This window comes from Rhipicephalus microplus, chromosome 10, assembly GCF_043290135.1.
Source record: "Rhipicephalus microplus isolate Deutch F79 chromosome 10, USDA_Rmic, whole genome shotgun sequence".
Lineage (NCBI taxonomy): Eukaryota > Metazoa > Arthropoda > Arachnida > Ixodida > Ixodidae > Rhipicephalus > Rhipicephalus microplus.
Window position 1 is genome coordinate 45,230,214 of NC_134709.1, and position 15,282 is coordinate 45,245,495.

Sequence of the window (15,282 nt, forward strand, 5' to 3'; positions counted from 1 at the left end):
GGAGAAAAGGGCGAGCCGCCGTCCCCATAGCGAAGCTCACTGTTGACTTCTTCTTTATTTTAACAAGCTCATCTCATCTATTCCTGAAGATGATATCGCCCTTCCCCATATTCTACACAATTTTCAACAGCACCTATGCCTGACGCGCTCTAGCTGACAGGAACCGGGCCACGGTGGGCGGGGCCTAAGCACCATAGCGGAGAGCGCGTTCAATTCCCATAAAGGGCACGCAAACCATGATTCTGTGGGCAAAATTGGAATTTATTTTTTTAGGTTGTAACTAAGTGTAGTCAAATGCAATCTCTGTCGCGCTGTTTATGCATTCCCCTTTGCAATTTGTCGAACCAACAAGGTCGACAATTCGCTATTCTGGTTCATCCTGTTTGCGTCTCAACAACCACTTCAAGGATGAGTATTTCGTCAACCACTTCATGTCGGCGTAAGAGTGCTCCACCCGCACTTGATCGTGTGGAATTTCCCACTGAGTAGCACTGTCCCTTAATGCAGCAGTTTGTTCACCAGCCTGGCACATGACCGGGAACATCAAGGGGGCATTTTTCTGCGTGGAAACATTTCTTTTCGAGGTCCAGCTCTTCGACGAATTCTGTACAAGCTTGGCCAGATGGGCTTTCAAACCCTGCATAAAAGGAAAAATTAATGATTGCCTAGACCGCACAATTTAGTTCACACAAGACAAAGGCGATCAAAAACCTCGGAAAGAGACCTCACTCCATGACTTACATCAGGTGCAATGCCAGAGAAGTTAGCGAGACTTTCGCACCAAGAAAATGATTAAATAATTTAAGAACCCATATGTAACCATAATGAAAAAAAAAATGGCATTATGCAACGTCATCTTTTTCCTCCTTTTTAGACTTAGTTATAAATGAAAATGCTTTGTGACCCAGAAATGAATAAACCTAGTTATTTTCACAGTTTTTCTGAATATCTCTTTGTTTTTGAACCGCAGCTTTTGCAATAAGTAGTACCAGTAGAGTGGAACCACAGCCGATCGTAGAGGCCACATTTTCAACGACAAAATACAAGCATAGACTCACACATTTTGCTCACGCAATAACCGACCGAAGTTCTTGCATAGCTCCCACATTGTCGAACTTGATGTATGAAATGGAGCACACGATGATGTGAAATGTGCTGTGAATTGTGGATCATGATGGACTGTTTCATACTAAGCAGGTATGCTTTGGGCTGGCGTCTGTCCCCTCAACCTTCCAGCAGCTGATGTCGCAGATTCCTAAAAGATGCTCTGGTGTTTTGTTCTACACAGACAATATTATTGTGCGTGGCAGGACCAAACAAGAGCATTTTGGCCACTCTTCTTCATTGCATCGAGTCCCCTGGACTCAAACTTAATAACAAGTGCACCTTTTTTGTCGAATAATTGTGTTTCTTGGGCCACAGGATCACTGCTCAAGCCATTTCACTGCTGCCAAAAAAAAATGATTCTAGCCTGAATGCCCTCACTCACACTGAAGTTGCTGGTCTTCATTTGTTTTTCGGCTAAGTCAAGTACAATGCCAAGTTTACCTCATCCCTTGCTGATGTCATGGATCCAATGACATCAGCAAGGCCTGCTCCGTAAGTATCAAGGCTCCACCTGGAGTGATGCCATCTATGCTAGTTCCTACTCAAGGTCAAGTTCCTACTGTCATCCAGCAGAGCTTACTTCAGATATTTTATCCTACTATTCCAGTGGTTGTCTCCACGAATATATCGGACTGCAGCCTTAGGGATGTTTTTCCGACAAGGAGATGGGCACCAGCTGCGCACAGTCGCCTTCTTCTTCTGCACACTATTCCCAGCAATAAGGAATTACACAGTTGGTCAACGGGAAGCACACTCATGTGTCTGGTCCTGCAAGCGTTGGCACACAGGCTTTTCAGGATGGCATTTCACACTTCGTACAAACCATCAACCCTTTGTGTCCCTTCTATCACCTCGAGAATTGGGAATACGTCCCCTTCACATCACATGTTGGTCAAAGTGTCTTAGACGCTATAATTATACAGTGGAATACTGCAAAAGGTGAGACAATCAAGGTACAGGTGCATTGTTCCACCTTCCAGTGCCTGTTTTGTATGCAGATGTCTTACAAAACGAAGAGATTGTCTCTCTCACTGCTCCATTCCGCCTCACCACAGAACAGTTCCAGCAGCACTTGCGTGGAGATGCTACGTTGGAACAAGTCAAGGCTTATGTTGAATCATTTTAGCCATCTCACAAGTTTGTACTGGATGTACTACAGCCATTTTTGCCATGCACAAAGTACTCTTTTTGGTCGATGACTTGCTTTGCCTGGTAAATGCCTCATAGTTTATCCATCCCTTACTCCACAGGTCATCTCTACCATAGACGAAGTGCACCCTAGGATAGTCCGCACTAAATCACAACTACGAGAGCATTTCTGGTGGCCTAGCATGGACAAACAGGTGAAAATTGCCATCCATAACTGTGCACTCTGCCAGAACACGAGAGTTCCGAGACTGAAGTAACTCTGCTGAAAACGTTTCCCCTTCCAGAGCATCTATGGCAAAAGGTTTCTATCTATCCTGTCAGTTATACAGAAAGAGCCCCGCATGATTTCAAGTTCACTGTCACCTTCGTATACTACTTGTCCATGCTGTTGGTAGATCAGTTTTGCAGCAACCCAGCTAGTACAAAAAAAAATATCCATCTTATTCAAGGATATATTGTCTATACCTTCAGCATGCCAGATTAAAAAAGTCAACTTCAGGACAAAAAATCCTGCTATAAGAGTACTTAAAGACACTTCCAAGCATTTCTTTTATAGTGGGCCTTGACTACCTTTCTGCTCTGTCACGAGCGATAGCGGACAACGCTCCATGAGTGTCTCGCAACTCCAGGCGAAGAAAATTAATATCGGTGCTGAGCTCGTGCATGCACGGGCACCTAAAGAGAATAAAGAAAAGAGTCTGAGAGTCCCTTTTTAGACCACCACAGTACCCACGCATATCCAATGGGTGCAACGGCACATCGCACGTTTCTACTTCTATGAAGCCTGCTTTACAGATTACGAGTGCTTCTAAAACATGCCACGCATGGTATGTGATGTATTGCTTGAACGATGGACTGGTACCTGTCAATATTGACACTCCATCCTGTCCCCTTTTTTTGTCTGCATGGGTTGCATCCATAACCTTTCTTCAAGATTGCTTGTCAAGCCTTCGGCTCTTAGTGCCATCCTGGGCGGAGCCTCCAGGCTGACCTAAGGGTCGGAATGGCCCTTACTCAGCCTCCTCAGAATATTTTCAATAAAGTCAAATCTCACTCCCTCAAGATGTCAGCTCCAGCGATACCCTATGTTCAAAAATATTTAATCTCGTCTTTCTTCCATCTTCCCCTGAACTTCCGCTTTATTTAGATTTACTGCCACTGAGACACACCCGAAGAAGAGCAGACGAAAGTTACTGCAACAGGTAACAGTTTTTGGTGCACCACAGTATGCACTGAAACAATGCACCAGATATAATAGACTATACAGTAACTCGACGGTTACACTATCATTGAATACTTCACCGTCTGAAACTGCCCAATCACCTACAACAAACGATGTATAGCTGTGCTTCAGTATATGTCAGGCAGATGGGACGCTGCATTAATAGGCATCAGCAGGAGCACAGCTATTCCCTCACTCAACACAGCGGGATGCAACTGCCTAGGCACTGCCAGTTTTGTAAAACGACGGGAAAAGTAAAATGCGTACCGCTCTTCAGGCAGGCCAAGATCGTCGGCCGTGCAAATGACACGGAAAATAATGAAAGCCTTGCATGTTACACGATACGGGCCTGACAAGTGTATCAGTGAAGCTTGGTTACACCTATAAAAGAAAGAAGTCGAATTTCTTGTTTTTAAGTTGTCGTTCACAATGTACAGTTGCGTTTGATGGTGCACATGCACTTTGCTGTGGTAGAAAAAGAGGCGTCATCCGAATAAAGCAGTTGTTAGTCAGTGCTGGTCCCATCCACATCTTTCTTCTTGAGCCCTGTATGTAGGCGTAGTTTAGTGTTTTCATTGTCTTGCCAACTAGGCCCCCACCGTACACTTCTGAGGTTCCCAAAGCTTTCACTTTCACTCTTTTTGCATGTACTTGAACTAAGTGCACTTAAAGGGGCTGTGCCACATATTTGTGGCTTGCGCATTCTTTGCTAGAATGCATTCCTTACAGCTCCAAGAAGCATGATGCACACACCATGATTCGTTTCTTCTCGCTGAATGATCTTATTTCGCCTTTTTTATGTGGACAATTTTCCGTTTTCAGTTCCTGGGTGCACAATTGGGCTGTGACATCGCAGTGTAGGCTGTGACCCTACAAGGCTGTGAGGCATGTTGCGCTGATTATCATCTGCTCTCACACACATGTGCCAAAAAAAATCATCTGCAAAACAAATGTGCAGCAGCCACAATGCTTTGCCGAGTACGTATGTGGCAAAGGTCTCGGGAGGTCACTCACCTCACTACAATAAGCGTGCGCATGGGAGAGGAGTAAGAGAGGTGACAACTACTATAATCACCAACGAGGGGAGGTGGGTGAGAAGGGTGCAAACACAGCCCCATACATTGACATAATAGGGAGGGGGTGTGCTGCGGTGAACTTTTGCCCCCCTTTGCAGGGGAAACCTGTGCACAGCTACGCTAACTACAGAACTGGTGCGACGTCACTACAACCTTCAATGCCCTCCCAACAGAGCTGTGCATGTTTGATGCCTGGGTGTGTGTGTGGTGTGTTTGCGCTCGAATTCATTTTTTGAAGAGCTACAACAGTTCTGAACATACTTGCAATGGGCTTCGGACGGGAGAATAGGCGTTTACGTACACTTTGGAGGTGAATTAAAACATATTTTACATGTTTGCTCTGTCCGACAGCTTGTGTGAGCTTCAAAATCTGATGGCGCCAACACTTTAAAAATGCCAGCCAAGGAGATTGGAGTTCTATAAATCGACTTCTGTAGAGCTGAAGCCTAAACGAAGGTTTCTCAATCTGACGCAGTGATGCAATGGTTCACCTACCTCGCTGTTGCGTCCAATATGCAGCGTCAGTGCTCGATTTGAAGCGGCTGTCTTTCCGTTAACTAAGTGCATAGAGCACACCTGAAAGCAACACATAATCATGGGATCAAAATTCACTGAAGACAGAGTTGGCACACGTGTATGACTGTATTCAAGTTATATTCAATCATATTTCTTAGAAAATCATTTGTCTGAAACATACAGAAGAAATTTGCGATACAGAAGTCGTATAAATGAAATATATCAAAATACACTCAAACTTCAATATAACAAATACAGATATAACGAAATAGTCTATAACAAAGTAAACTAAAAACAGCCTTGCAATAGATAGATAGTGTAAGGAATATAAATTTATAACAAATTTTCAGATGTAACAAACTTGTTTTTATGTAAGATGAAACTTTGTTATAACGAGGTTTTGGTGTAGTGACGTGTTGAAACAATAATCTATAACTCCCATTTCGATTCATTAATTTTTTAAAGCTTTACAAGGGTGGAGGAATTCAGTGAAGTAAAACTGCTGACAGAACATGATTAGGATATAAATAGTGAAACCATGCCCACATCTTGAATCAAATGATGTGCACTGAACTGCGGCACATATTTTCATGACGGAAATACGTCGGGACCCCAGCATAAAACACCTTTGTTTCAATGCTTTAAGGAATTATGGGACGAATCAGTCGCACTTTTTCTTCTTCACAAATAGCTTCCTCCGCCACTATGCATCGCTATCAGTGCTATGATATTCTGCTGATGAGTCAAAAACATCTAGAAAACAAGCAAAAAAAATAGATGTTTGCGATATGTTGCATCGGTGATACATTTAGTTTATATTTGTTTCGTTCAGTAGAAAATTTTTAATATTTTTGTTCTATTGTGAGCAAGTTAGCGAAAGTGTTATATTTATGGTACATTTCTCCTTTTCGGATATTTTGTATGAACCTCAAGATTTTATTTCAAAACTGAAGCGGTAGATGAATAATTGTGTTAAATCATGTGTGCACAAAAAATGAAGCAGCTGCTTGCTAAGCCTAGCTGCATAACAGGCATGTACAAATGTTTTTTCAAGTTTAAGGGAAAACTATACGTCATGAGACAATGCCTTATGATGGAAAAGGCCGTAAAATTCCTTGTTACCTTTTTTTATTGCCACGGTAGCAGTGGCAATGAGATCACAAGCTGTGCCTCAAACGAAAAATGAAGCAGTGGCTTGCAAAGCCTAACTGAATGTTTTTTTTTTTTTAGTTTGAGAGACGACGTCGCGTCACGAGACGCCTTATGATGGAAAAGGCTCTGAAATTTCTTGTTGTTCATTTTGACTGCTATGGCAGCAGTGGCAAGGAGACCGAAAATCTGTGCCTGAGATGTTCCTGAAATTGAAGGCCGAAAAAAAAGAAGGGCAAGATCATTCTGTAGACAGTCGGGAAGCAGTAGAGAACACAAATATACAAGATGTAGGAGAACTGAGACACCTTCAACCTGGATTGTGTTGATGAATTAATTTACAGGACTTAGTGCATTTGGCGACACCACATTGATCTGGCTTGCCTCGATTCATAGCCGCAATTTTATATGAAAGTTGCTCATTCTTATCTGCACCGACAAAAGAGACAGAAAGGAGCTGAAAATGTTGGTGTATGCAAAGAGGTCAGACAGAGCTGCTGGCACCGCGGGACAGGAGTAGGCCCACGTTGTGTACCTCAGCGAGAAATTATTTGAGGGAGCACTTCCTTACGTATAGTGCCCCTGCAGTACAGTGAAGTGCCCCTCCATATCACTTTTGGGAGACTCTTCATGCGAGAAATTCTGCGAAAGGATTTCAGTCTAGTGCACTCACGAGACAGCTGTTGTCCGTCTTTTTTAAAGATACGTGACGGGTAAACTGGACAGATATGTCTCACTTTGTTTCCCATAAGCTAATGGTAAAATTCCGGTGAAAACTGCTTTATACGATTTATAAGGACATTATTTTTGCTACTCCGCATGTACACTTTCTGTTATCACATCAAAAATATACCTAGATGAACCCGCAAAGAGTTAAAAAAGAAGCAGCTCCATTTGCACAGCACTGATGGCCCAATCTTTGTTTCTATAAAGTGGTCGCGTCAGTGCAAGTTTTCATTCAATTTTCATTCAATGCACAAGCCCTTCCTGCTAATGCAAACACCACTCATACTTGTAAAAGACTGAGTACGATGTCACATTTCTAAACAAAATTTATGGTAGGTTCAAGCCTTCTACCTGAAATGAGCGACATAAATGTGTGTCTTTACAAAAAGATCAACTGTGCTTAAATAGGCAAAAGTGCTTGCTGTCACAGATATGAGCAGAGGTAAGTGAACGGAGTGCCTATGCCAATTTTCTTTGAGTGAAACAGTGACAACTGTAGACACAGCGTAACCTCGCTGTGCACATCGTTACTGACTACAGTAGGGACTAATATCGAATACCTTCGTAGTGAGTCACAATGTTTTCTCAGCAGCAACGGTTCGCAAACTATCAGCACCAACAGCACATTGGACGATGCAAGTTATGAATGACAACACCAGTAACTAACTAGGTTGTCTGCAACAGCGCCTGAAAGGATGTATGTAGTTGTTTAAAGTGCACGTTATTAAACTTTTGATTCAGGATTAATCCACTGTATTACACTTGCTAAACACAAGAACTGTGGTGACGTCTTAGCCGAGTACTTCAGATATATTTTAGTCATCCGGGATTTTTTTTTACTGCTCATACAAGCGAAAGAACGAGTGATTTCGTGTTCTCTTTCCTCCAAAGTAAGATAAATGGTCCCGAGCAATTACAACTCAATCGCCAAACCATGGCACGCGAGCCACGGCATGACGAAAAACACCCCCTCTCCTTCTTGCCTTGTCACTTCTTACCTGAAGGATGAGATAGCAGTTTTGACCCAAAATGGGAATTTCGCTGGTAACCTAGCTGGATTTGATGAGAATTTTGGCAGGTGCATTGAAAATAAACATGAATACTGATCTAGTTTGGTAAGATATTGTCAATTCATAGAGTTTTTCTCTGCATCTATAAAGCCCCCCTAAATTTCCGTCCGGCTTCATGTCGGACGCTCTGTTGGCTTTACGCAACTTGGCTTTCCGCCTCAGAAGGTTTCCCACGCTTGAACTAGTAAGTCAATTTGACAACAACTACCTTTCAACAGCCAAAGTTGAAAGTGTACCCACCCACGTGCTATATGTTAAGTGATCGTCTGGTAGAGAAAACGCCACCTTCCAGTTCTCATGATGCTTCCACACGGACGGAGGGCGGTGGAAGGTGAAGACGCCGCACCCGCACTTGGACCTGGGCACATTGTGATCGGGACAGAGTTCCGCCATCAAACGCTCGCGTTTTGAATTCGTGTTGCCGCATCCAATCACGGCGCAGGACTGATTCCGCGGCATGGTCCTGGTCTGTGGCTTGTACCTGAATTCACCTGCGCGCGCGAAACAAGTGCGCACACTGTGAATGAGCATGATTCAAACACGAATGCGCACAAGAGGCTCCAGACGTCACGACTGGATGAACTGAATCAATTGCGTTACTAGCGTCAAGCACATGAGTGTATGCACGGGAAGGGCAGGCGGGGTGGCCTCCATCCTCCAACTCATCTAGACAAGGGGGGGGTTGCCCTAAAACACTTTTCACTGTGACCTGTCGCATCACTGCTTGAAAAGTGGACTTACGGCTACAAGACCTTTTTTTATTTTATTCTGTTTACAAATACTACTGTCTCAATTATTGAGAAATAGCAGGAGTGGACACAAATTTTAATTAAACACAACGAAAATACGATTTAACAAAATACATGATTACACATCTTTTTTTCAAATTTCTGAGCATCGAGTCTGCGCAGAGTCGATTTGCAAATTCGCACCCGTTTAGCTCATTCCATAAATCTACGGTCCACAAAAAAAAACTTAAAACATTTAAGATTAGCTCTAAAGGGTGTAATATTTAAGGGATCGAATCGTCGAGTAAGGCGTGCAGAAGCTGCAACGAAAGAAATGGCCGTTAAAAACATTCAAGCTGGCGTTAATTATTTTATGCAGGAGGATGACATGACCGCTAGAGCACCGATGTTCGAGAGACTGCAGCAACAAAACGTGCACATGCAAACTCTAGCATAGCTACGTCATGTTTGTGGTGAGGTGACCAAACAACCGGCACATAATCGAGTACGGGCTTGACCAAGGTTTTGTACACCACCAGTTTGCATTCTTTTGTCGAGTTGCTTAACGTGCGTCTGGTATACCAAAGATTTCTAAGAGCCTTGCAGGAGATTGTTTCAACGTGAGTGTGCCATTTTAAATTTGTTGTGAAAGTTACACCACGGTATTTAAACTCAGTGACACGAGCTAAACTTTGGCAATAATGGCAGCCAAATGCCATTGATGTTGCCTTCAAAGAACTGTTTATCTCGCCTCTCTACTCTCGAAAAGCCAGACCAAAGAAAGGCTATTGTGAGAAGCATGTCGTCACTACCTTCTACTTTTTTTTTTCATCTACTGTGAAGAACATATTGCTGGGAGGCAGGGGAGGTTGCGATGAAAATTTGTCTCCCTTCCCTCACTGTGGGGAACTTTGCACACACCTCAAACACATGAACGTTGTCTATCTGGGCTGCACAAACTTTTAAAATCCTCAACAACCCAAACCTTTTTTTTCTTTCTTATCCACAGATGGCAGCACGAGCTCACGACCTCTTAATCAAGCTTTCGCCAGATTAACCTTCCTGTACGAAAGTTCCTGCACAGCAGGCCAGTTCCACAGGTTCTTTACTTCCAATTCAGTGTGTTTTGCCACATAAGAAGCCACCTGGCATTAGGAACAGCTTTGTCAAAAAAAAAAAACTCACAGGCACCCTTACGCATCCACCTCAGTCGACTTGAAGGTGAGTGGAAGCCACCTTCTTCTATTTGTTCTAAGCCAACGTACCGAACCTCCCGCACCACCCTCCGAATGCTTTCTGCATCCAATGTGGTTTGGCGCTGCCTCTGGAATCCGCAAGCCTTCGACCAAGCAATGATGTCATGCGATGACATCGCAGTGACACCAGAAATTTTAGCGACCTGTGACGCCATGATGTGGTCATAAGGCGACGTAAACGATGTGATGATTTCTCGTATCACTCATGTTGACACTGCTGACAGAGGACGTCAGTCAACTTGCGCATTTGACAAAGCACCTGAAGCTTTTGCCTTAACAAAAATAACAATAAGAAGAAAAAGAAGAAAAAGAAGGCAGTGCCTCAAACAAGAGGAAGGTTTCATTAAGGTGTTTTGCCCCGGTATTAGCATGTTCTGCGGCAGCACTGGCCGTCATCACAAAGAAAGCCTGCTTTCGGTGCCAGACGACACACTGCTCCGTTCCGGTACACTATAGCAGCACCACTGGTAGTGCTCCTAGCACTAAACATGGGGGGATTGCCGGCCGTTTTGAATCGCGCTAGATACCAGGGATATAACTCAACAAAAGTGATAGTTATTCGTCCCTCAGTTGCGTATTAGGTCGCGAATTGCTACTAGGGGATCGATAGCTACTCGTTGATAGAAAAATCTTGGCATGAGTAAATTTTATGTCAGTGGTCCTATAAGGTTACATTATAACTTCCTTTAACTCTTTTTATCCGATTCCAAAACACTTTTGCTGAAAACTGTGCAAAAGCGCACCCCGGATTTAAAAGTTGGAGAACAAAAAGCTAAATTTTCTAGATGCAAAAGCAACACAATGCTGCAGCAGAGGACCGCGATTTTGCTCCCACCAGAAAGCAGATTTCTGTCTTCAACTTTCCTGTTTCAACAGGCCTTTATCTACATTAAGAGGCACAGGAAAAGTAAATGTTTAATGTGGCTCTAAGTCTTCAATTAGCTACATCCAAGATGTTGCTCTGGTACGCTTTACCATTGGTCTGACCAACGCCTGTATTTTTCTCAGTGCCAGTGCAAACGCTCACTCCTAAATAGGAGCCATTCATTCACCTTAGTTGATGGAGTTGCTATAATGCGATGCCTCTACCCCAGAGTGTACAAGTGTTCAAGTCACACGCACATCGCAAGGTACAATGCTCCTGTTCTTGTGAAGATTCATTAAGCTTAGAATAACAGAAACTGAGCTAGTTGGTACGTATTCATTCTTAAAAAGATAGGGCGTGCAAATGCAAACAGGTAGCCAGGACACCACAAACGCCTTTAAGTACAAAGGGTGTTTGTGATGTCCAGACTTGATTCTTCAGTCCGTGCTTGCACGTCCTTTTTCAATATGAATCCAGTAGGCGCATTGTCCCTCTCTTATATCACACGTTAGTCAGGCCTTTTCCTTCATACTCATTCCTTTGTGGCTCAAAGCAATACCGCCACTGATGAAAATGCGCATATGACACATTTTGAAGCCACCGCATGCAGCAACATCGCAGTGATGCGCCCTCGTTGGTATCGCGCGTGGTGCCACAAATGGAGACACGCCTTCTCAAAACACCGTGTCCCTTGGAGAGCGAGCGTGACGATAAAAACAGCGATCATGAGGGATGCAAGACGCCACCCCACACATGAAAACACAAGTGAACAGAAAATTACTTCCTCCAACTTCCATTGCTAAGCACCACCTAAAGGGTAGCCCCCCCCCCCCCTGAACACAAAGCAGGCGCTAACGGTAGCCAATGGGGAATAGAAAAGAACAGTAGGAGAGAATGGTGAATGGTTAAATCAGGTGCATCTGCCTGGCACTGGAAAGTAGAGGAGGTGCTGGTTCGACAATCATTTTTCCAGTGTTGGCTGCTACTAGTGCATCATAATATCACCAATGTCGATGTGCATGGTTCCACGCTATCACTTGTTTAGTAACTACAGATGGACATGTGCTCGGAAGTTGAGCAATACAGCCAGGAAACGGAGCGCCATACCACCTAAGAATGCAAGAAATAGCCTTTCTAGACTGATGGCTTACCTCTTGCCGAATCAGTCGGCGGTGTACTTTGGGAGCCCAACGTAATTCTATCATTCTCGTGGCACACTTCCAAGGCACTGTTCGGGACTTGGCCTGCACCAAGAATGAGGTCAGTAGGCAGTTCGTCAAAAAGCGTGACCACTACACGTGGCAAATAAGCTCTGTGGTTATAACTTTGTAACGAATGCAAATTTTATAATGTTTATACTTTCTGTAAGAGATGCAGTTTTTTGTTGCCCATCTCACTGAGTGTGGCAAACCGAAGATTACGCTACTAATTCCCTGTAATTTAGAAAATTTATTTACTCTGGAAATTAAATACGGTCTTCCACACAAATGTATCATAGCTCCGATAGCAATTCAAAAACGAGAGGAACGAAATACTAAGTGCATATACAGCACATGTGTTTTACGTAGATAGCTTCTGCTATGTATAGCTGGCTAACTTTGAAACTTTTCTTTTTTACGACCAACAACTTTGCATGTAGGCAATAAAGTTCAGATAGTTCCTTTTTTGCCATGAAGATGTCTTGTTTTACAGATTTAATTTTGTATAAAACCACTGCCCATGTGTTAACTTATCACCCTACTGCAAGCTCTTGCACATAGCATCAACTGTTTCATATCTTTTGTCTTAGAACTTTCCTTTCTTTGATAGGTAATTCTTTCACTTCCACCACTGAAAAATATTGAGAAGTAGCTTGTGGTCAATGAATGGGAAGCTAGAAGTTTCTAATACGCTTTGGCCTGGTTGTTCTCACCTTTGTTGCTGGGTGCTGGGCAAGTTTGTCCGGACTGCACCTTGAGATCCTGCAATACGGAGCGGCTGTGAGTGTTTTCCTGTTTTATACAGTCCTAAGGTATCTTGTAGCTTCACTAAACTTCGCGCCTCATATCTAGCATGCTGTAGATGCTATGCAACCAGTACAGTCAAAGAAAGCTTGCTCTGCCAATTCAACAATGCAGTTACTTTTCTTATCTGCAACATATTCCTCAGAATCAAAACTTTACATCTAAAAACAATTTCTCGAATCAAGACTACGTAACGCCTTATTTCTGCATCTTTGCATGACGCACCGTGTTTCCACTGTGAGCCGAACGTGGTTGCTGCTGCAGTTGGTTAACAGCAGGATCTGCTTGTTCTGCACCAGGGTCGAGCAGCGTGGATGAATTTGTGATAACATGTACGCAGACATTGTCCTCCACACTTCCACTTTCGGTTTGTTGCTCATGGTCGCTGCTGGGTTGGTTGCGTTCAGCAACACGTTGCCGATGCCTTCTTTTGACCACCTGTGCAATGAAAGCAAAACACGGATAGTTGCCGCAAACATCCCTGCACTCACCCCTTTCACGTACTGGCATGTCTGGAAGCTGCATAAATAATTAAATGACAGTAGCACAATGCATGCAACTTGTGCCAAGCATCAAATCGAAGAGTGATGACCTCGTTAGAAATGTTCATCATCAAAAAGTGTATCAATGCATGACTTTCAGAAATAAGACAAACAGAAGCACAGGACAGGTGCCAGAAACAACTTCCCTTCTGTGCATCTTTGTCTCATTTGATTCAGCACTATCCCACTTTTAAAGTTACGAACCAACTAGCCCAGCAATGTATTTCATTGATCAATGCATGTGAGATAACATGGAGTGCTGATAATGTGTCCACCTTGTCTGGGTGATAAACATGGTGGACGAACAACCAAGTTGTAAGTTTGTGCACGATCCGTTGTCAATGTGTCCCTGTTTCACAGTACCCAGTGCCAGAAGAAATTATGAGCAGTCACCAACTAGCCCAATTCATCGCTCTCTAGAACTGAACTGTCCTCCGATCAAGCGGGAGCTCTGCCAGCCCACATGGGATAATTGTGTGTATGCATTTGTATATACGTGAGTGTATGTATTTATGCTGGCATTGCTGACCACTACATGCAGATGGAGGGTGTGAACTACAGTTAAAATGTCCCAGCTATTAGTTTTTTTTTTTTTTAATTCACACAAGCGTTCAGGCTACAGCATTCATTTACGCCATCAGTTAAGCTACAATGGTTGCTTGGGCAGTAGGGCATACTTCACATAAAAACTGCATAAGAAGGACTAAAGACCAGAAAAGGCACGCAAACAGCAGTACTGCCATCGATTCCGTTGTTTCTCTGGTCCTCCATTTTTTTTTGCCTTGCTTTTATGTTAAGCACCTATAATTAAATCACAGGTCATTAAATAGCTTTCACTTCGCTATTTCTTCAACGGGCTGCCGTTCTCTAGAGATCAGCTCCTGCCGAGGCTATGCACCAGCATATTGCTTCAGACCGCTCCCCTTCCCACACAAGTTGATCACTTCGCGAAACAGCAAAAATTTGTTTACACAGTGCTGAAAAATGGTATTTCACGAGGAGCGGTCTCACGACCATCGTGCCACCACACAGGAAGTCTACGCCGCACGAAGTCCCAAGCGCACTGCAAAACGCCTACGTCGAGAGGCGCACACCTCCGTTTATTTTGCGATCCGCCGCCGCATGTGCAAAAAGCGTCTACCAGCGATAGGCCGCACGGCGTGTCGCTAGTTGCACATGCACAGTTCGGAAGTTCTGCACGGATGCAAACACGAAAAGGGCTCGCCTTTTTAGTGTATCCTAGGCGAAGCACCGGCACAGGGTTTTCTTCGGAAGGCTTGCCGTCCACAAAGTGCTCGGAGCACACCTGCGTGTCGCGCAAATGAAGTTCGTATTAAAAGGCGAGCGTCCGTACTGCCCGCATTTGTGCATACTCACCCGGACATATTTGCTCGGCTCGAAGTCTTTCCTGTTGACCGCAGCTATCCACTGACGACGAAGTTCGGGGTTTTTGTCCGCGCGCGGAAACCGGTGGAAGCTGAAAAGGCCACACCCGCACCATTCCTGACTAGTGTTGTGTTCTGGGCAGAAAACGTTCAGCAACCGGCTCCTCTTTCGCTGGTTGTTTGAGCATCCAAGAACGACGCAGTGGTGTCCAGACGACCTCCTGTAGCCACGGTAGCAACAAGCGCCGCGAAGCGAGGGATTTCCGGGCGTACTGGCTTTGGTGCTAACGCTTGCCATGTCTGCTTGCCGCATACATGCGTACACGCTCCGCTTCACGTAGCTTGCTAGTCGCTTTGGCTTTGATTTTGGCAGCCCAAAACAATATGGCGACTGCCGCCTCATTTAGACAGCAAAATAACCTTCATCGCACTGAAAAGTTTATTGTGTAGTCCACAAAGTAGTGAAGCCGCTTATTTTGTGGTCAAGT

General features: G+C 44.0%; 1 protein-coding gene across 2 annotated transcripts; it reads right to left on the reverse strand.

The window, feature by feature from the left end:
* Nucleotides 1-240: 240 nt before the first annotated feature.
* Nucleotides 241-15,278, reverse strand: LOC119181478 (uncharacterized). Of its 2 annotated transcripts, none has more exons than XM_037432731.2 (8): nucleotides 14,787-15,278; nucleotides 14,635-14,715; nucleotides 13,093-13,305; nucleotides 12,777-12,825; nucleotides 12,016-12,108; nucleotides 8,301-8,506; nucleotides 5,050-5,130; nucleotides 241-637 (listed from the first exon to the last, which is right to left on the reverse strand). In XM_037432731.2, exons 1-8 carry the CDS (start codon nucleotides 15,195-15,197, stop codon nucleotides 365-367), a joined length of 1,407 nt encoding a protein of 468 aa, XP_037288628.2. In that variant the 5' UTR covers nucleotides 15,198-15,278; the 3' UTR covers nucleotides 241-364. The 2 variants fall into 2 exon arrangements, with proteins under 2 accessions (XP_037288628.2, XP_075731707.1); XM_075875592.1 differs by having other exon boundaries at nucleotides 8,256-8,506; nucleotides 14,787-15,275.
* Nucleotides 15,279-15,282: the final 4 nt, after the last annotated feature.

Excerpts from the sequence above, each read along its gene's own strand:
- LOC119181478 (XM_075875592.1), bottom strand. The coding sequence starts at position 15,197 with ATGAGGCGGCAGTCGCCATATTGTTTTGGGCTGCCAAAATCAAAGCCA. Across the intron at positions 13,306-14,634 it reads GCCTAGGATACACTAAAAAG|GTGGTCAAAAGAAGGCATCG; the intron begins GCGAGCCCTTTT and ends TTCATTGCACAG. Across the intron at positions 8,507-12,015 it reads GCCGACTGATTCGGCAAGAG|GTGAATTCAGGTACAAGCCA; the intron begins GTAAGCCATCAG and ends TCGCGCGCGCAG.